Source organism: Aquarana catesbeiana, linkage group LG01 (genome assembly GCF_042186555.1).
Source record: "Aquarana catesbeiana isolate 2022-GZ linkage group LG01, ASM4218655v1, whole genome shotgun sequence".
Lineage (NCBI taxonomy): Eukaryota > Metazoa > Chordata > Amphibia > Anura > Ranidae > Aquarana > Aquarana catesbeiana.
Window position 1 is genome coordinate 826,498,884 of NC_133324.1, and position 16,640 is coordinate 826,515,523.

Consider the following 16,640-nt stretch of genomic DNA (forward strand, 5'->3'; position numbering starts at 1 on the left):
ATCCAATCAGGTCTCTTCCCATCTCTGACCCCTGTCTTATGTCTGTACACCCCAATCAGCGACACACATTACCCCGACATCCATCACCTCCCTCCAGGTAGGTGTCTCCGGGGATCGGTAGGTGTCTCCGGGGATCGGTAGGTGTCTCCGGGGATCGGTAGGTGTCTCCGGGGATCGGTAGGTGTCTCCGGGGATCGGTAGGTGTGCCCGCACACGGGGTGACACCTCCCGGCACGTGAAGGGTGTGTGGTGTGGATGGGAGGCGGTCCGGGGTGTGGAGGGCAGGATGATGTTCGGAGCCTTCATCCCGGCACGTGGACGGACAGTGTACACAGCGCCGAGCTGGGAGCCGTACACCGGGGATGGGAGCCCGCTGAGTATGTTATCACTACAACAGTTTACCACCATTCCGGGAGAGGAGACCTACCGGCCTGTCACCGCCACCGACAGGGTAAGACCGACCGGACTCATTTACCGAGCGATGTATTACAGAGCGATAGAATACAGAGCGATGTAATATAGAGCGATATAGAACGGCGCAGGATCCACTAATATAGAACAGTGTTATTTCCTCTCCTATAGTACTGTGCCAGCTTCGTTACGATGTATAGTGGCGGCTCCTCTCCTATAGTATAATGTATATAGTATACTGTACATGGTGTATATAGTTTGTAGTATAGTGTATATGGTATAGTGTATAGTATAATGTATATAGTGTATAGTATAGTGTATATAGTATACTGTACATGGTGTATATAGTGTGTAGTATAGTGTATATAATAATATATTTGTATATAGTACAGTGTGTATAGTATATAGTATAGTGTACATGGTGTATATAGTGTGTAGTATAGTGTATATGGTATAGTATAATGTATATAGTGTGTCTATATATAGTAAAGTGTATAGTTTAGTGTAAATAATATAGTGTATATAATTTAGTGTGTATAGTGCATATACTGTATAGTATAGTGCATAATATATAGTATAGTATATTGTATATTGCATAGTGTAAATAGTAGAATGTATAGTATATAGTATAGTATACTGTATATTGTATAGTGTAAATAGTAGAATGTATAGTATAGTGTATATATATAGTGTATATATGGGTCCTCTTCTATAGCATAATGATGGGTCCTCTGATGGGTCTTCTATAGTACAGCGATGAGTCCTTTCCTATAGTATAATGATGGGTCTTCTCCTATAGTACAGTGATGGGTCTTCTCCTATAGTACAGTGATGGGTCTTCTCCTATAGTATAGTGATGGGTCTTCTCCTATAGTATAATGATGGGTCTTCTCCTATAGTATAGTGATGGTTCCTTTCCTATAGTATAATGATGGATCCTCTTCTATAGTATAATAATGGGTCTTCTCCTATAGTATAATAATGGGTCTTCTCCTATAGTACAGTGATGGGTCTACTCCTATAGTACAGTGATGGGTCTTCTCCTATAGTATAGTGATGGGTCTTCTCCTATAGTATAATAATGGGTCTTCTCCTATAGTACAGTGATGGGTCTACTCCTATAGTACAGTGATGGGTCTTCTCCTATAGTATAATGATGGGTCCTCTCCTATAGTATACTGATGGATCTTCTCCTATAGTACAGTTATGGGTCCTCACCTATAGCATAATAATGGGTCTTCTCCTATAGTATAATGATGGGTCTTCTCCTATAGTATAATGATGGGTCTTCTCCTATAGTGCAGTTATGGGTCCTCTCCTATAGTATAATGATGGGTCTTCTCCTATAGTACAGTGTTGGGTCTTCTCCTATAGTACAGTGTTGGGTCTTCTCCTATAGTACAGTAATGGGTCTTCTCCTATAGTATAATGATGGGTCTTCTCCTAAAGTACAGTGATGGGCCCTTTCCTATAGTATAATGATAGGTCTTCTTCTATAGTATAATGATGGATCCTCTTCTATGGTCTATTAATGGGTCTTCTCCTATAGTATAGTGATGGTTCCTTTCCTATAGTATAATGATGGATCCTCTTCTATAGTATAATGATGTGTCTTCTCCTATAGTATAATGATGGGTCTTCTCCTATAGTATAATGATGGGTCTTCTCCTATAGTGTAATGATGTGTCTTCTCCTATAGTATAATGATGGGTCTTCTCCTATAGTATAATGATGGATCTTCTCCTATAGTGTAATGATGTGTCTTCTCCTATAGTATAATGATGTGTCTTCTCCTATAGTATAATGATGGGTCTTCTCCTATAGTATAATGATGGGTCTTCTCCTATAGTGTAATGATGTGTCTTCTCCTATAGTATAATGATGGGTCTTCTCCTATAGTATAATGATGGGTCTTCTCCTATAGTGTAATGATGTGTCTTCTCCTATAGTATAATGATGGGTCTTCTCCTATAGTATACTGATGGGTCTTCTCCTATAGTATAATGATGGGTCTTCTCCTATAGTATAATGATGGGTCTTCTCCTATAGTGTAATGATGTGTCTTCTCCTATAGTATAATGATGGGTCTTCTCCTACAGTGAGAGAAAAAAGTATTTGATCCCTTGCTGATTTTGTACGTTTGCCCACTAGTATAATAATAATAGTATAATACTGGATCCTCTCCGTTAGTACAGGGCACACTCCTCTACTATAGTATAGGACTCGCAGTATGTTATAATACAGAGATGGGTCCTCTCCTAGAGTACAATGCACCATCCTCTCCTTAAAGCAACATTAAACCCCAAACAAAAATGTAATATAATGCAGCTTACCAGTCATTGGATGTGGTGGCTGCATTAGGTTTTTTTTTTTTTAGGCTTTTTCACCTCTGTTTTCACCTGTGATCTGGCCAATAACACACCTCCTGTATTACAGTGTGCCCAATCTGGATAAAGGAACACAGGGGGCACCTTTGCAACAGTACCATTGTCAGTCTTAGGAGGAAGTGAGTGCTAGATGTACTAGTAGATTTGGATACACTAACACATTGAAATCAAACTCCAGCTAACACGTATAAGCAGTTACAGAAACATTTTTTTCCTTTGGGATAAAGATTTTACATGTAAAACTAAAAGCTGATCATTGTATACAACACTGTCAGTGGTAAATGGTTTGTCTCAACACTCTAAAAACATTTGCTGGAGAGCTTGTTCTTTTAAAAAACAATAGACTTACTGGCAGGATCACCGGATGAAAATAGAAGACAGAAAGCCTAAAAAAGAAAACTAACACACATCTATGAAATGGTAAGCTGTAATATAATAAATGTTTGCTTTTAGGTTTAATATTGCTTTAAATATAGTACTGGGTCCTCTCCTATAGTACAGTTCCAGCTCCACTCCAATAGTACAGTGCTGGGTCCTCTCCAATAGTACAGTGCACTCTCCTCTAGTATAGTACATTGCTAGGTACTCTCATATAGTACAGTGTTGGGGTCAAATCTTATAGTACATATAGTACAGGACCCACACTGCATTCCTATAATAAAATGCTGAGTCCTCTTCTATAGAACATTGCTAGGTCCTCTCCTATAGTACAGTACTGGGTCTTCTACTATAGTACAGGGTACACTCCATTCCTATAATACAGTGCTGGCTCCTCTTCTATTGTACAGTCCCAAATTTTGGGTTGACATCAGAACAGAAATCATTAAGGCTAGGTTCAGACTGGAGAACGGAGCGGCTCACAGCAGAGGTCCAGTGCGTCTTCATTCACCGTTTCAGGTTGGATTTCAGCCTGAATTTTTAGCGGAATTTGGACCTGAACCAGACCAAAACTACGCACAGGACTCCTGTGCAATTCACCATAGAGAGCCGGTCACAATCTCCTGACATGCGAATTGGATGCGGAGAAACCCCCACATCCAATTTGCAAATAGTGTGAACTAGTTTTGGTGATACCCCTGGATTCCTTCACTTTAGAGGGATTTCTTCTCACTTCCTATTTTGGCTATGGGACAGGAAGTGAAATCTCCTCCAGTGGGGACTTTTTTTTTTCAATATCTTTTATTATTATTAAATTTAAGTACAAAAACGTTCCAATACAGTTTAATAACATACATTTCATCCCCCGAAAAACTTTCTTCTCTACAACTAGATACAAATTACCTCAAAGCTTTTAAAACCCCTCCCCCCATCCCCGTACTATCCTCTCCCCTCCCCTCTCCTGCTCTGGAGCCAACATCTAATGTCGCTTACATCTATCTTGGTACCAGCTCCTAAACCAATCAGGCTCCTACCATCTCTGCGAACTTCAAAGTAAGCTTAAATAAGTGCCAATCCTTCCATTTTCTCTCAAATCCCGCCCAACCCTCCTCTCCACTAAATCTCAGGTATTCCAAATTATAATGCCGCGTACACACGAGCGGACTTTCCGGTGGACTAGGTCAGACGGGATTAGTCCGGTGGAAAATCCGATAGTGTGTGGGCTAGTCTGATAGCTTTTCGGGATAAAAATCAGACGGACCTAGAAATAGAACATGTTTCAAATCTGTCCAACGGACTCAAAGTCCAACGGACTAAAATTGGGAAAACTGTTTGTCTGTGTGCTGGTCCGACGGACCAAATAGGACGCAAGGGAAGCTATTGACTACTGGCTATTGAACTTCCTTTTTTAGTCCCGTTTACGTCATCACGTTCAAACCGAACGGACTTATGAATGGACTTAGTCCTATCGTGTGTGGCCAAGTCCGTAGGTTCGGAAAGTCCGTCGGACCTAGTCAGAAAGTCCGTCGGAAAGTCCGCTCGTGTGTACGCGGCATTAATATCATCTACTCTATTACTCCAGTTCCTCAGCGTGGGGCTATCTGGATCTTGCCAATGTCTGGGAATTAAACTTTTGGCTGCGTTCAGGAGTGAGGGGACCAGGGTTTTCAAATAGTGGTTAACTGGTGTTTTTGTCCGGTGGAATAAACACTCCCATGGATCTTCTTGGACTTCCTCTTTTGTTATCTCTTTTATTTTCTGAATTATCTCTCTCCAAAATTGTCTAATTTTCAGGACACGTCCACCAAATATGAGACATAGTTCCTCGTTCTCCGCACCCCCTCCAACAGCACTGCGAGGTCTCCATTTGAAACTTGTGGGCTTTATCTGGAGTTATATACCACCGTGCTAAACATTTACAACTAATTTCTATCATATTGCTATCCTGTGACGTTACAAAAACCAAACTCATAATTTTTCTCATCTCTGACTCATTCACTTGTGACCCTAAGTCCTCCTCCCACTTGCTGATGTATGGTGGCTTTCTCATCCCCGTTCCCTCTATTAGGATTTTATATAATACCGATATCCCCCTCCTTTTTTCTACCTCCGTACATAGTTTCTCCATCGGTAGCAGATTATCTGCTGACCTCACTGGTTGAGGGAGGGAATCAAAAAAATGTTTTAGTTGGGAAAAACGCCATTTATCTATCACCATTATATATCTTTTTTTGTTTTAACTCTTGAAATGTGCATAACCTTCCCCTTACCATCACATATTTTAATTGTGTGTTCCTTTTTATAATCCAATTTCCAAACAAATTACTTTTCCCCAAAATCTCCCCCAGTGGGGACTTTTTATGCTGACAGACCTTTTGGTGGGTTACTGCACTCCAAACATTAAACCATATGAATGAATATTACTGCTGCAAATCTTTGTTAACCACTTGCCTACAGGGCACTTACAGCCCCTTCCTGCCCAGGCCATTTTTCAGCTTTCAGCGCTGTCGCATTTTGAGTGACAATTGTGCGGTTGTGCTACACTGTACCCAAACACATTTTTTATCATTTTCTTCACACAAATAGAGCTTTCTTTTGGTGGTATTTAATCACTGCTGGGTTTTTTATTTTTTACAAAAAAAAAAAAGACCAATCATCAAAAATGTTTTGTAGTTTTTTTCTGTCAGTAAATTTTGTAACTAAGTAATTTTTTGCCTTCACTGATGTGCGCTGATGAGGCGGCACTGATGGGCACTGATAGGGTAAAATGGTGGGCATTGATGAGGTGGCACTTATGGGCACTGATGAGGCGGCACTTATGGGCACTGATTAGGTGGCACTGATGAGGAGGCACTAATATGCCGCACTTATGGGCACTGATAGGCGGCACTGATTGGTGGCACTGATGGGCACTGATAGGCAGCACTGATGGGCACTGATTAGCAGCATGGATAGGCGGTACTGATGGGCATTGATGGGTGGCACTGATGGGTATTGATTGACAGCAGTGATGGGCATTTATGGGCAGCACTGATATGCAGCACTGATTGCCAGCACTGACTGGCATCGCTAATGGGCACTGATTGGTGGCACTTGTGGGCAGTGGTGGGCACTGATTGCTGGCATTGGTGGGCAATGGTGGGCACTGATTGGTGACACTATTTTGCTATATTGTAATCAGGGTACTGATGATCAGTGCCCTGATTACATTCCTAGATGTCCCCCTGTTTGGAGATGCCGCTGATCGGTTCAGTGTGAGGCGAGGAGAGCCGATTACCGACATCTCCGTGTTTACATGTGACCAGCTGTGATTGGACACAGCCGATCACATGGTTAAAGAGCCACGGACGCGATCGGGGTGGCGCCGTGTCCTAGCAACATGGCACGGCCACAATCGCCACGCTGCGTGCCCTCGCGGGTGCGCGAGAGCGGCTGTACTGGGACGCCGTCATATGACGTCATCCCAAATCGAGAGCCGCACCGCCCCGTCATTTGATGGTGAGCGGATGGCAAGCAGTTAAAGTGATTGTAAAGTCTTGTTTTTTTAGTTTAAAAATAACAAACATGTCATACTTACCTGCTCCCTCCTGTTGAGTGCCCCCACAGCAAGCAGCTTGCTATGGGTGCACCCAAGCCACAGCTCCCTGTGTCCATTCAGAGATGGAGCTGCAGCCCAGCCCCATCCCATCTCTCTCCTCATTGGCTGACTGACTTTGATTGATGGCAGCGGGAGCCAATGGCGCCGCACTGCTGTCTCAGCCAATGAGGAGGGGAGTCCCGGGCAGCCAAGACAATCCTACAACATCGCTGGATCTAGATGGGGCTTAGGTAAGTATTAGGAGGGGCTGAGGGGGCTGCTGCACACAGAAGGCTTTTTATTTTAATATATAGAATGCATTAAAAATCTGCCTTTACAATCACTTTAATGTCTCCTGGTACATCTACATGAATAACACCCAGTTTCTGTGTGCCAGTGTGCCAGTACCCTCTAAGCTAGATGGCACACACACACACTGACTGTAATTTTTGTCCAGTGCCTATTCTATGTACATATCCAGCAAACCAGTTCCAAGCTCTGTGCTCTATTGTAGCAGTCTTGTAGACTCGGGATCTAGAAGGGATGAACTGTGTGAAGTGGTTACAAAAATGTTTTATTGTAGATTACAGCTATTCTATGTTTGTTTCAGAAAGTCAGATGCAGAAATGTTTCACAGATCACAATGCCTAGAGAGGGATGGTAAATGCCCTCATTATATTCCATTACCTCCAGACAGAGACGTGACTTTATTGACAGTAAAGGCAGCACAGAGCCGAGGAAGAGGCAGCAATCTGTTGTAGAGTGTTAGAGAATACAGAGACTGCCCTTGAAAGGAGCTATACTTCTTACATCGGAATAATGGATCGAGTGTGAGTGATGAATGACTGGATAGTCAGAACTATGTGTGAATATTATCTCCACCAATCACATTGCTCTGTGAAACAGCTAATTGAGACATATGGGAACAATCGATGGGATCTGGTTGACACAGGTCATCAGATCAGGTTATTATAGCAGGGAATGTGTATTCTATAAAAAGTGTATGTACATAGAATGTATCCTGTTGAGTAAGGGGCATTCATTATTGGGTGTATACAGTACTACGGAAGTAAGGATCATTTTCTAAATGGTAATATTTCAAATTCCTATAGACTAGCAGTAGTTCACATTTCCGATAAATCATATATTTATCTGTACTGCGGATCATCCCGCACCTTCCAACATACATAGCTCATTTTATATTCCTGCCTTTGCTAAGCTACTTAGAGTTAAAGCCCAAAGCAAACATTGTATTATACTGCAGGTAGTGGTTGCATTTGTTTTCTTTTTTTTTTTTAGCCTTTCATTCTTTTATTTTCACCTGCTGATCCTGCCAGTAAGCCCTCATTCACATTGGAGCGACTTGTCATGTGATTTGCCAGGTCAAATCACATGACAAGTTGCACCCTATTGCCAGCAATTGCACTGTTCAAACCGGTGCAATGCTGACTATGTGGTGCCACGTCGATTTGAAAAAGTAGTTCCTGCACTAAATGCGGCTTTGAAATTGTGCGATTTCAGATGAAGTTGCACGATTTCAAATCTGCAGTCAATGTGAATGAGGGCTTAGTCTGCTTTTTTTTTTTAAACAGAACAAGCTATCTTGCAGATGTTGCAATTAGGGGGTGCTATAAACCATTTAACATTGATAGGCGTGCTTGCCGTAATCAGCTTTTATTTATTTATGTGAAACCTTTATAAAAATGGAACACAATTGTTTGCTCCAAATGCTAATAAAGTGTCATCTGGATTTTGGCTTTAATTTGTTAGCGTATTTAAAGCGGAAATTCAGTAATTTTTTCAACTTTCCATCTATTACATTTTCTGCCCTTGTTGTTTTAACTTTTTGATAGTAAAACATTTTTTTTCTGTCAGTAAATACCTTATACAGTACACTTCCTCTTTCTTGTCTGGTCATTAGCCTAGCCTTATGACATCATGCACAGCTCTCTCTCACTCTCGTGAGAGTTTCCCAGGAAGGGAGGGGGGATGAGTCATAAGAGGGCCAACCAGGGCTGCAGAGCTGGAGGTGTGCCTCTGCATGTCTGTGTAAATCTAGGAAGTGAACAGGCAACAGCTTCAGCTGCCCACAGTTCAAATGGTTGCAGCCAGACTTATTGGAGGGAGATTTCTGCAGCATATTTGGCAAGTAGAGAATCGCAGTATATATAAAATAATATGCAAAGTGGTTGGAGGGAAGCTTCATACATATATATATATATATATATAGAAGAGAGATAGATAGCTTGATTATATATATTGTGACAGACCTAGCCGGGACAGAGGCTTTTGGAGGGGACTGAATGCTAGCCTCTTGCCGACCGATTATGGGCCCTGGCATTTGGGGGAACGGTGCTCTTTGTGAGCTGAATGCCTGGGGACCCTTGAGGTGGCGTTACTTTAGATTTGGGTCCATGTCCCCCAAGACACACAGACTCTGGGGACCCTGGATATGCCATATTAGAAATAGTGACTGATTCATACTGTTGGGACACATACTGTGAGGAAACGCTGATGTCAATTCCAGCCACCTGTCTCTGTCTGTTGTCTTCTGTAATGTAAATGAGTCTAGTGTGGCTTCTCTTTCAGCCATTGTTGTCTAGGCTAATTAACCCTGCAATTGTATGAAGGAGTCCTGTATTTATACTAAAGTGTGAAGCTCGGTGACCACAAGTCTGTCCTAAAGGTCTTGTCTCTGAGTCACCTAGTCTGGGTAAATGATTAGATAATTAGCTCATGTTAATTAGGTTTCTGGTGAGAGATTGTATTTTCATCCTGCGGTATATATTTGTGTGAGATCTCAAAATAAAAGTCATTCCTGTTTGAACCTAAAGACAGAGCCTTGTCTCGTACTTGGGGGAGAATTATTCGTATGGGTTTCTTGTTCGGCTGATTAAAGTGTTCGGTAGCTGCCTTTGTGTTCGGAAATGGAATGTCTTAAACGGCTTTAACCCCCTTCATCTTGCTTGACAATAAAGCACCTCTGTTTGATAAAACAAACATATATATACACACACAAGTTAAGTTACAAATACATTGAAAATTAAGCGGGCATAAAGCATGCCTTTCCTATGATGTTTCCACATATTGCAATAACTATATCTTATACAGGCATCTTTGAAAGCTACATTGGCACTAAGTAAATCCTGTATAATAATAATAACATTCACAGTCATGTTTAGAAAATGTATATACTACAAATATTTTAAGCATTCTGTTCTGAGCTGTGAACAATTTTTATTTTTCTTTCGCATTTTTTTTTTTTTAGTAATTTTTGGCTCAGCTTTTATACTTCTTTTTTCCTTCATACGGGTAATCAGTGGCATCCATGCATGCATTGCTCTTCTGTGTTTTCCATCTTGTCTTTCCACATGTGTTTCTGAAGTTAGACAACGTTATGTTCTGCAGTGTCGTGACGTGATACTCCTGGGAGGACGGTTGCCAAAATAAGAGTTTGGCCAAATCAAATTATTGCTCAGAATGAACAGAAAGGGCTTTGTATTTTGAAGGCAAGTTGTATAAAGTTATCAGTTTATAATGTATATACTTTTCATGCTTTACAAAATAAAATAACATTATACAGTTTACCTTCAAAATACAAAGCTCTTTCTGTTCATTCTGACCAATAATACTTGATTTGGCCAAACTAAATTTTTGGCGATCATTCATGTATTTGCTGACCGTTTACAGCAGCTGGATTGTAGTATTGGTTGTCATTAATTATAATTAATTATTATTATTATACAGGATTTATATAGCGCCAACAGTTTGTGCAGCGCTTTGCAACATGAGGGCAGACAGTACACTTAGAATACAAATCCATACAGGAGGGATCAGAGGGCCTTGCTCGTTAGAGCTTACAATCTAGAAGGGAAGGTCAAGTGGAAACAAAAGTTAATAACTATGGGGGATGAGCTGATGGAAAAAATTAAAATACAGTTGTTAAGTGTGGGTAGGATAAGCTTCTCTGAAGAGAAGGGTTTTCAGGGATCGTCTAAAAGCTAATAAAGTAGGAGATAAGAGGACAGATTGGGGTAGGGCATTCCATAGGATTGGAGAGGCTTTGGAAAAGTCCTGGAGGCGAGCATGGGAGGAGGTGACGAGGGAGCTAGAGAGCAGGAGGTCTTGAGAGGAATGAAGAGAAGGAGTAGGTTGGTATTTAGAGATTAAGCTAGTGATGTAGCTGGGGGCAAAATTGTGGATGGCTTTGTACGTAGTTGTTAGAATTTTGAATTTAATTCTTTGGCCGAGCGGAAGCCAGTGGAGGGATTGACAGAGAGGAGTGGCAGACACAGAGCGATTGGTAAGGTGGATGAGTCTGGCAGCGGCATTCATGATAGATTGAAGAGGTGATAGACTAGATGTAGAGGCAAGCCAATGACAAGGGAGTTGCAGTAGTCGAGGCGAGAGATGACCAGCGAGTGAATTAAGAGCTTTGTCGTGTCATTGGTTAGAAAGGGGTGTATTTTGGAGATGTTGCGGAGGTTGATGCGGCAGGATTTGGACAGTGATTGGATGTGTTGCTTGAAGGAGAGTTCAGAGTCTAGGACTACACCTAGAACCTTGGCATGTGGGGATGGGCTTATAGTTGTGCCATCGATTTTGACAGAGAGATCAGGGGAAGGGGCATATGGGGGAGGAAAAATTATAAGTTCGGTTTTGGATAGATTGAGTTTGAGAAAGTGGTGTGACATCCAGACTGATATATCTGATAGTAAATTAGTGATACGTGAGGAGATAGAGGGAGTGAGCTGAGGAGTAGAGAAATAGATTTGGATGTCGTCAGCGTAGAGGTGGTATTGGAAGCCATGGGAGGCTATCAGATGACCCAGGGAGGCGGTGTAGATTGAAAATAGGAGAGGTCCAAGAACAGAACCCTGGGGGACCCCAACTGAGAAAGGAAGAGGAGTGGAGGAAGTAGACTTATAAGAAACGCTAAAGGAGCGGTTGGATAAGTAGGAAGAGAACCAGTGAAGTGTACAGTCACGGAGACCAAAGGCGTGTAGTTTTTTGAGGAGGAGGGGGTGGTCAACCGTATCAAAGGCAGCAGAGAGGTCCAGGAGTAGGAGTACAGAATAGTGTCGATTGGTTTTGACCACTAGTAGATCGTTTGTTAGTTTTAGGAGAGCAGTTTCCGTGGAGTGTTGAGGACGAAATCCAGACTGAAGGGGATCAAGAAGGTTATTATCAGCGAGGTGGACGCTCAGTCGGTTGTAGACCAGACGTTCGAGGAGATTGGATAAGCAGGGGAGCAATTAATAGGTAAATATGCTCAGTACAGCTTATTTCTTTTTACTGAGCTAAAATACATCTGCATTTTTGGTCAATAATTAATGCCTCATGCGTGCAAATGCGATTATTTGCATGTGTTTGCGCACAAATTCGCACAGATTTGTCCATTGACATTGTAAATGCCAGCACAAGCTTGCCTGCATGCACGGAAATGTGCGCAAAAATTGCGAGAACACATATGTGCGAAAATTCGCAAAAATACATTTAAACAAGCGTCTAAAAAAGTAGATGCTCAAACAGGAGTATTGTGTGCAAGAGGCCTAACTGTTTTTTTTTTTAAAAATAACCTGCAAATCAGGAATATTTAAGACAGCGGCATGTAAGAAGAGACCTCCTGTATGTAAATACTTCCACATCTGTAAACAATAGGAGGTATTTGGAATGTTTATATACAACTGCAGCTTTTTTTTTATTAGCCAGTTTAGGGTAGGTGTGTAAATCTCTCCCTGATATCAGCAGATGATTGTCCTTACATTGTCTGTCCTTAGATTGCTCTCAGATTGTCCTCAGATTGTCTGTCCTCAGATTGTCTGTCCTTAGATTGTCTGTCCTTAGTCTGTCCTTAGAGCTCACCGACAGGGTTTGTCACAATCTTCTAGCTGAGCCATCCAAAGTAGGAATTGGGAAGACGGCTGCTGGAGGAGAATGACTGCGCATATCACTAGGATGATTTATTAAAGAAGTCGCCGGGTTCACATTGTGGGAATTTTTACAATATGTTCACATTTTTAAGATGTTTGAGCTTTGGCAGTGCTTTTAACCACTTGTCGACCAGGCTTTTTCTGGCACTTTTTGTTTACAAGTTCAAATAAGTATTTTTTGCTAGAAAATTACTTATAACCCCCAAACATTATGCATTTTTTTTAGCAGAGACCCTATGGAATAAAATAGCGATTGCTGTAATTTTTGTCACAGGGTATTTTCGCAGCAGTTTTGCAAATGCAATTTTTTGGGAAAAAATACACTTTAATGAATTTAAAAAACATACAATTGTGCTCATAAGTTTACATATTTATGATTTTTTGGCCATTTTTCAGAGAATATGAATGATAACACAAAAACTTTTCTTTCACTCATGGTTAGTGTTTAGCTGAAGCCATTTATTGTCAATCAACTGTGTTTACTCTTTTTAAATCATGATCACAACAGAAACTACCCAAATGACCCTGATCAAAAGTTTACATACCCTGGTGATTTTGGCCTGATAACATGCACACAAGTTGACACAAAGGGTTTTGAATGGCTATTAAAGGTAACCATCCTCACCTGTGATCTGTTTGCTTGTAATTAGTGTGTGTGTATAAAAGGTCAATGAGTTTCTGGACTCCTGCCAGACCCTTGCATCCTTCATCCAGTGCTGCACTGACGTTTCTGGATTCTGAGTCAAGGGGAAAGCAAAAGAATTGTCAAAGGATCTGCGGGAAAAGGTAGTGGAACTGTATAAAGCAGGAAAGGGATCTAAAATGATATCCAAGGAATTGAGAATGCTAATCAGCAGTGTTCAAACGCTAATCAAGAAGTGGAAAATTAGGGGTTCTGTTGAAACCAAACCACGGTCAGGTAGACCAACCAACCACGGTCAGGTAGACCGACTAAAATTTCAGCCACAACTGCCAGGAAAATTGTTTGGGATGCAAATAAAAACCCACAAATAACTTCAGGTGAAATACAGGACTCTCTGAAAATATGTGGTGTGGCTGTTTCAAGATGCACAATAAGAAGGCACTTGAAGATTAGTGTCAGGAAGCTAGTTGTTTGGTAATTTGGACAGGGTATAATCCCCAATCCTCATTAAATTAATGGGTACGATGCCAGGCGAGTGTGGAGAGGCGACTCATTGTACATCTTGTGGCATGTATGCGCTCTTTGATCATCCGATCGAGGGTAAATACTGCTGTGCAAAATGTAAGCACATTGTTTCCCTGGAAGCCCAGGTTCTGAATCTGGGGAAGCAACTGTCAGCACTAAGAAGTCCCTCCATACTAAAGGAGAGCCAGGAACGTACACGGCAGGTGCCGGCAGGGGCCAGCACAGAGACGGGTGGAGACTAAGAGGTGCAGGCACCAGGAAAGAGTAGATGGGTGACAGTCAGGAAGGGTAGAGGGGGAAGTGCCAGGGAGGCCGATCCAGGGCTGGAGCATCCCAATAAGTACGCTCCATTGAGTGACATTGGTGAAGCCAGTCAGGGACCAGCACTGCTGAAGCTGAGGGACTCTCCTAGCTGCCAGGGGAAGAACTCCTCCAGTGGGAGTGGGGGGAAGCGAAGGGAAAGGAAAGACAGATTCTGGTGGTAGGGGACTCAATTCTTAGAAGGACAGAGAGGCCAATCTATAACAAAGACCTGAAGCGCCGAACTGTAAGTTGTCTACCAGGCGCTCGAGTTCGGCATCATGGATCTTGTGGACAGATTACTGGGAAGGGCTGGAGAAGACCTGGCTGTCATGGTGCACGTTGGCACCAATGACAAAGTTAGAGGCAGATGGAGTGTCCTAAAGAATGATTTAAAGGACTTGGGAGCTAAATTGAGGAAAAGGACCTTCAAGGTAGTATTCTCAGGAATACTACCGTTACATCGAGCCACACCAGAAAGGCAGAGGGAGATTAGGGAAGTGAACAAGTGGCTGAAGGGCTGGTGTAGTAAGGAGGGTGTAGTAAGGACTGGTGTAGTAAGGACTGGGCCGACTTCTCAGTCGATAACCAGTACTATAGAAGGGATGGACTGCACCTAAATGAGGGTGAAGATCAGCTGGGAATGAAGATGGCCAAAAAGTTAGAGGGGTTTTTAAACTAGGCGATGGGGGGATGGTCCAGAGGTAGAGATAGTCAGCGAGGAACATATTCCAGAGGGTAGTATTGGGGGCATTCATGATAGGTTGACCAAAGCACATAAACCCAAGGTAAGTATAGTAGCAAGTCCTAGTTGCACTCTCAGAACACCCAATAAGAGAATAATATGCGACCAGTCTAAACTACGTGGCATGTTCACCAATGCCAGGAGCCTGGTGGACAAGATGGGTGAACTAGAGATACTGTTGTACGAGGAGGATTTGGATTTTGTGGGAGTTTCAGAGACCTGGTTCAACAACTCTCATGATTGGCTGGCAACCATTCAAGGGTATACCCTTTATCGAAAGGATAGAGAGGATAAGAAAGGGGAGGGGTATGCCTATATATCAAGAATAATGTACAAGTGATTGTGAGAGATGACATCACTAAGGGAGCTAGGGAGGAGGTGGAATCCTTATGGGTAGAGCTCCAAACGGATGAAGCTAAGAGGAAAATAATACTGGGAGTATGCTATAGGCCCCCTAACCTGAGGGAGGAAGGGGAGACAGATCACAAATCAGAGTAGCAGCAAGGATGAGAAGTGTTATCATAATGGGGGATTTTAATTATCCAGACATAGACTGGGCGGAGGGAACCACGCATTCATCTAAGGCTCGCCAGTTCCTAAATTTTATGCGTCAGATGGTAGATGCACCAACTAGAAATAAAGCATTACTGGATCTACTGATTACCAACAATACAGACCTGATCGCTGATGTGGAAATATGGGGCAATTTAGGTAACAGCGATCACAGGTCAATTGGCTTCAGTATAAATCACACAAATAGGAAACATAAGGAGAATACAAAGACATTGAATTTCAAAAGAGCCAACTTCCCTAAACTACGAACCTTGCTAGAAGGCATAAATTGAGATAAAATCTTAGGAACAAAGAACACGGAGGAGAGATGGTTTTGCTTTAAGAGCATGTTAAATAAGGGCATTAGCCAATGCATCCCATTTGGTAATAAATTTAAAAGAGTGAACAAAAGTCATGGATGGCTTAACTCCAATGTAAAAAATGCATATAAAAGCAAAGGAGAAGGCCTTCAAAAACTACAAGGTTGAGGGATCATCATCAGCATTCAGACTTTATAAAGAATGCAACAAGAAATGTAAGGGTACAATAAGGACGGCTAAGATAGAACATGAAAGACACATAGCGGAGGAGAGCAAAAAAAATCCCAAGAAATTTTTTAAGTATGTAAACAGTAAAAAAGGAGGACAGACCATATTGGCCCCATAAAGAATTAGGAAGGACATCTGGTTACAAAGGATGGGGAAATGGCGAAGGTATTGAATTTATTCGTCTCCCCAGTCTTCACGAGGGAATCGGTGGGCTTCAGTAACCAAAACTGCAGTGTTTATCCTCATGACACATCACAGCAAGCACCTCCATGGTTAACAGAGGACAGAATTAAAATTAGACTTGGGAAACTTAACATTAATAAATCACCGGGACCATATGGCTTGCACCCGAGGGTACTTAGGGAACTCAGTCAAGTAATTGCCAGACCATTGTTCCTAATTTTTACTGACAGTCTACTGACTGGAATGGTACCAGCTGATTGGAGAAGCAATTGTAGCACCAATATTTAAAAAGGCCCCAAAATACATCCCTGGGAATTACAGACCAGTTAGCCTAACATCAATAGTATGTAAACTCTTGGAAGGGATGATAAGAGACTATATACAAGAGTTTAGTAATGAGAATGGTATCATTAGCAGTAATCAGCATGGATTCATGGAGAATCGTTCTTGCCAAACCA

The 16,640-nt window shown here is 41.9% G+C and overlaps 1 protein-coding gene across 1 annotated transcript in view; it reads left to right on the forward strand.

The window, feature by feature from the left end:
- The first annotated feature begins 228 nt into the window (after positions 1–228).
- CORIN (corin, serine peptidase) overlaps positions 229–16,640 on the forward strand; it is a 365,126-nt gene continuing 348,714 nt past the window's right edge. The window contains exon 1 of the mRNA XM_073608485.1: positions 229–451. Coding sequence (XP_073464586.1) covers positions 287–451 — 165 coding nt within the window. The 5' untranslated portion in view covers positions 229–286. The remainder of the gene's footprint in view (positions 452–16,640) is intronic.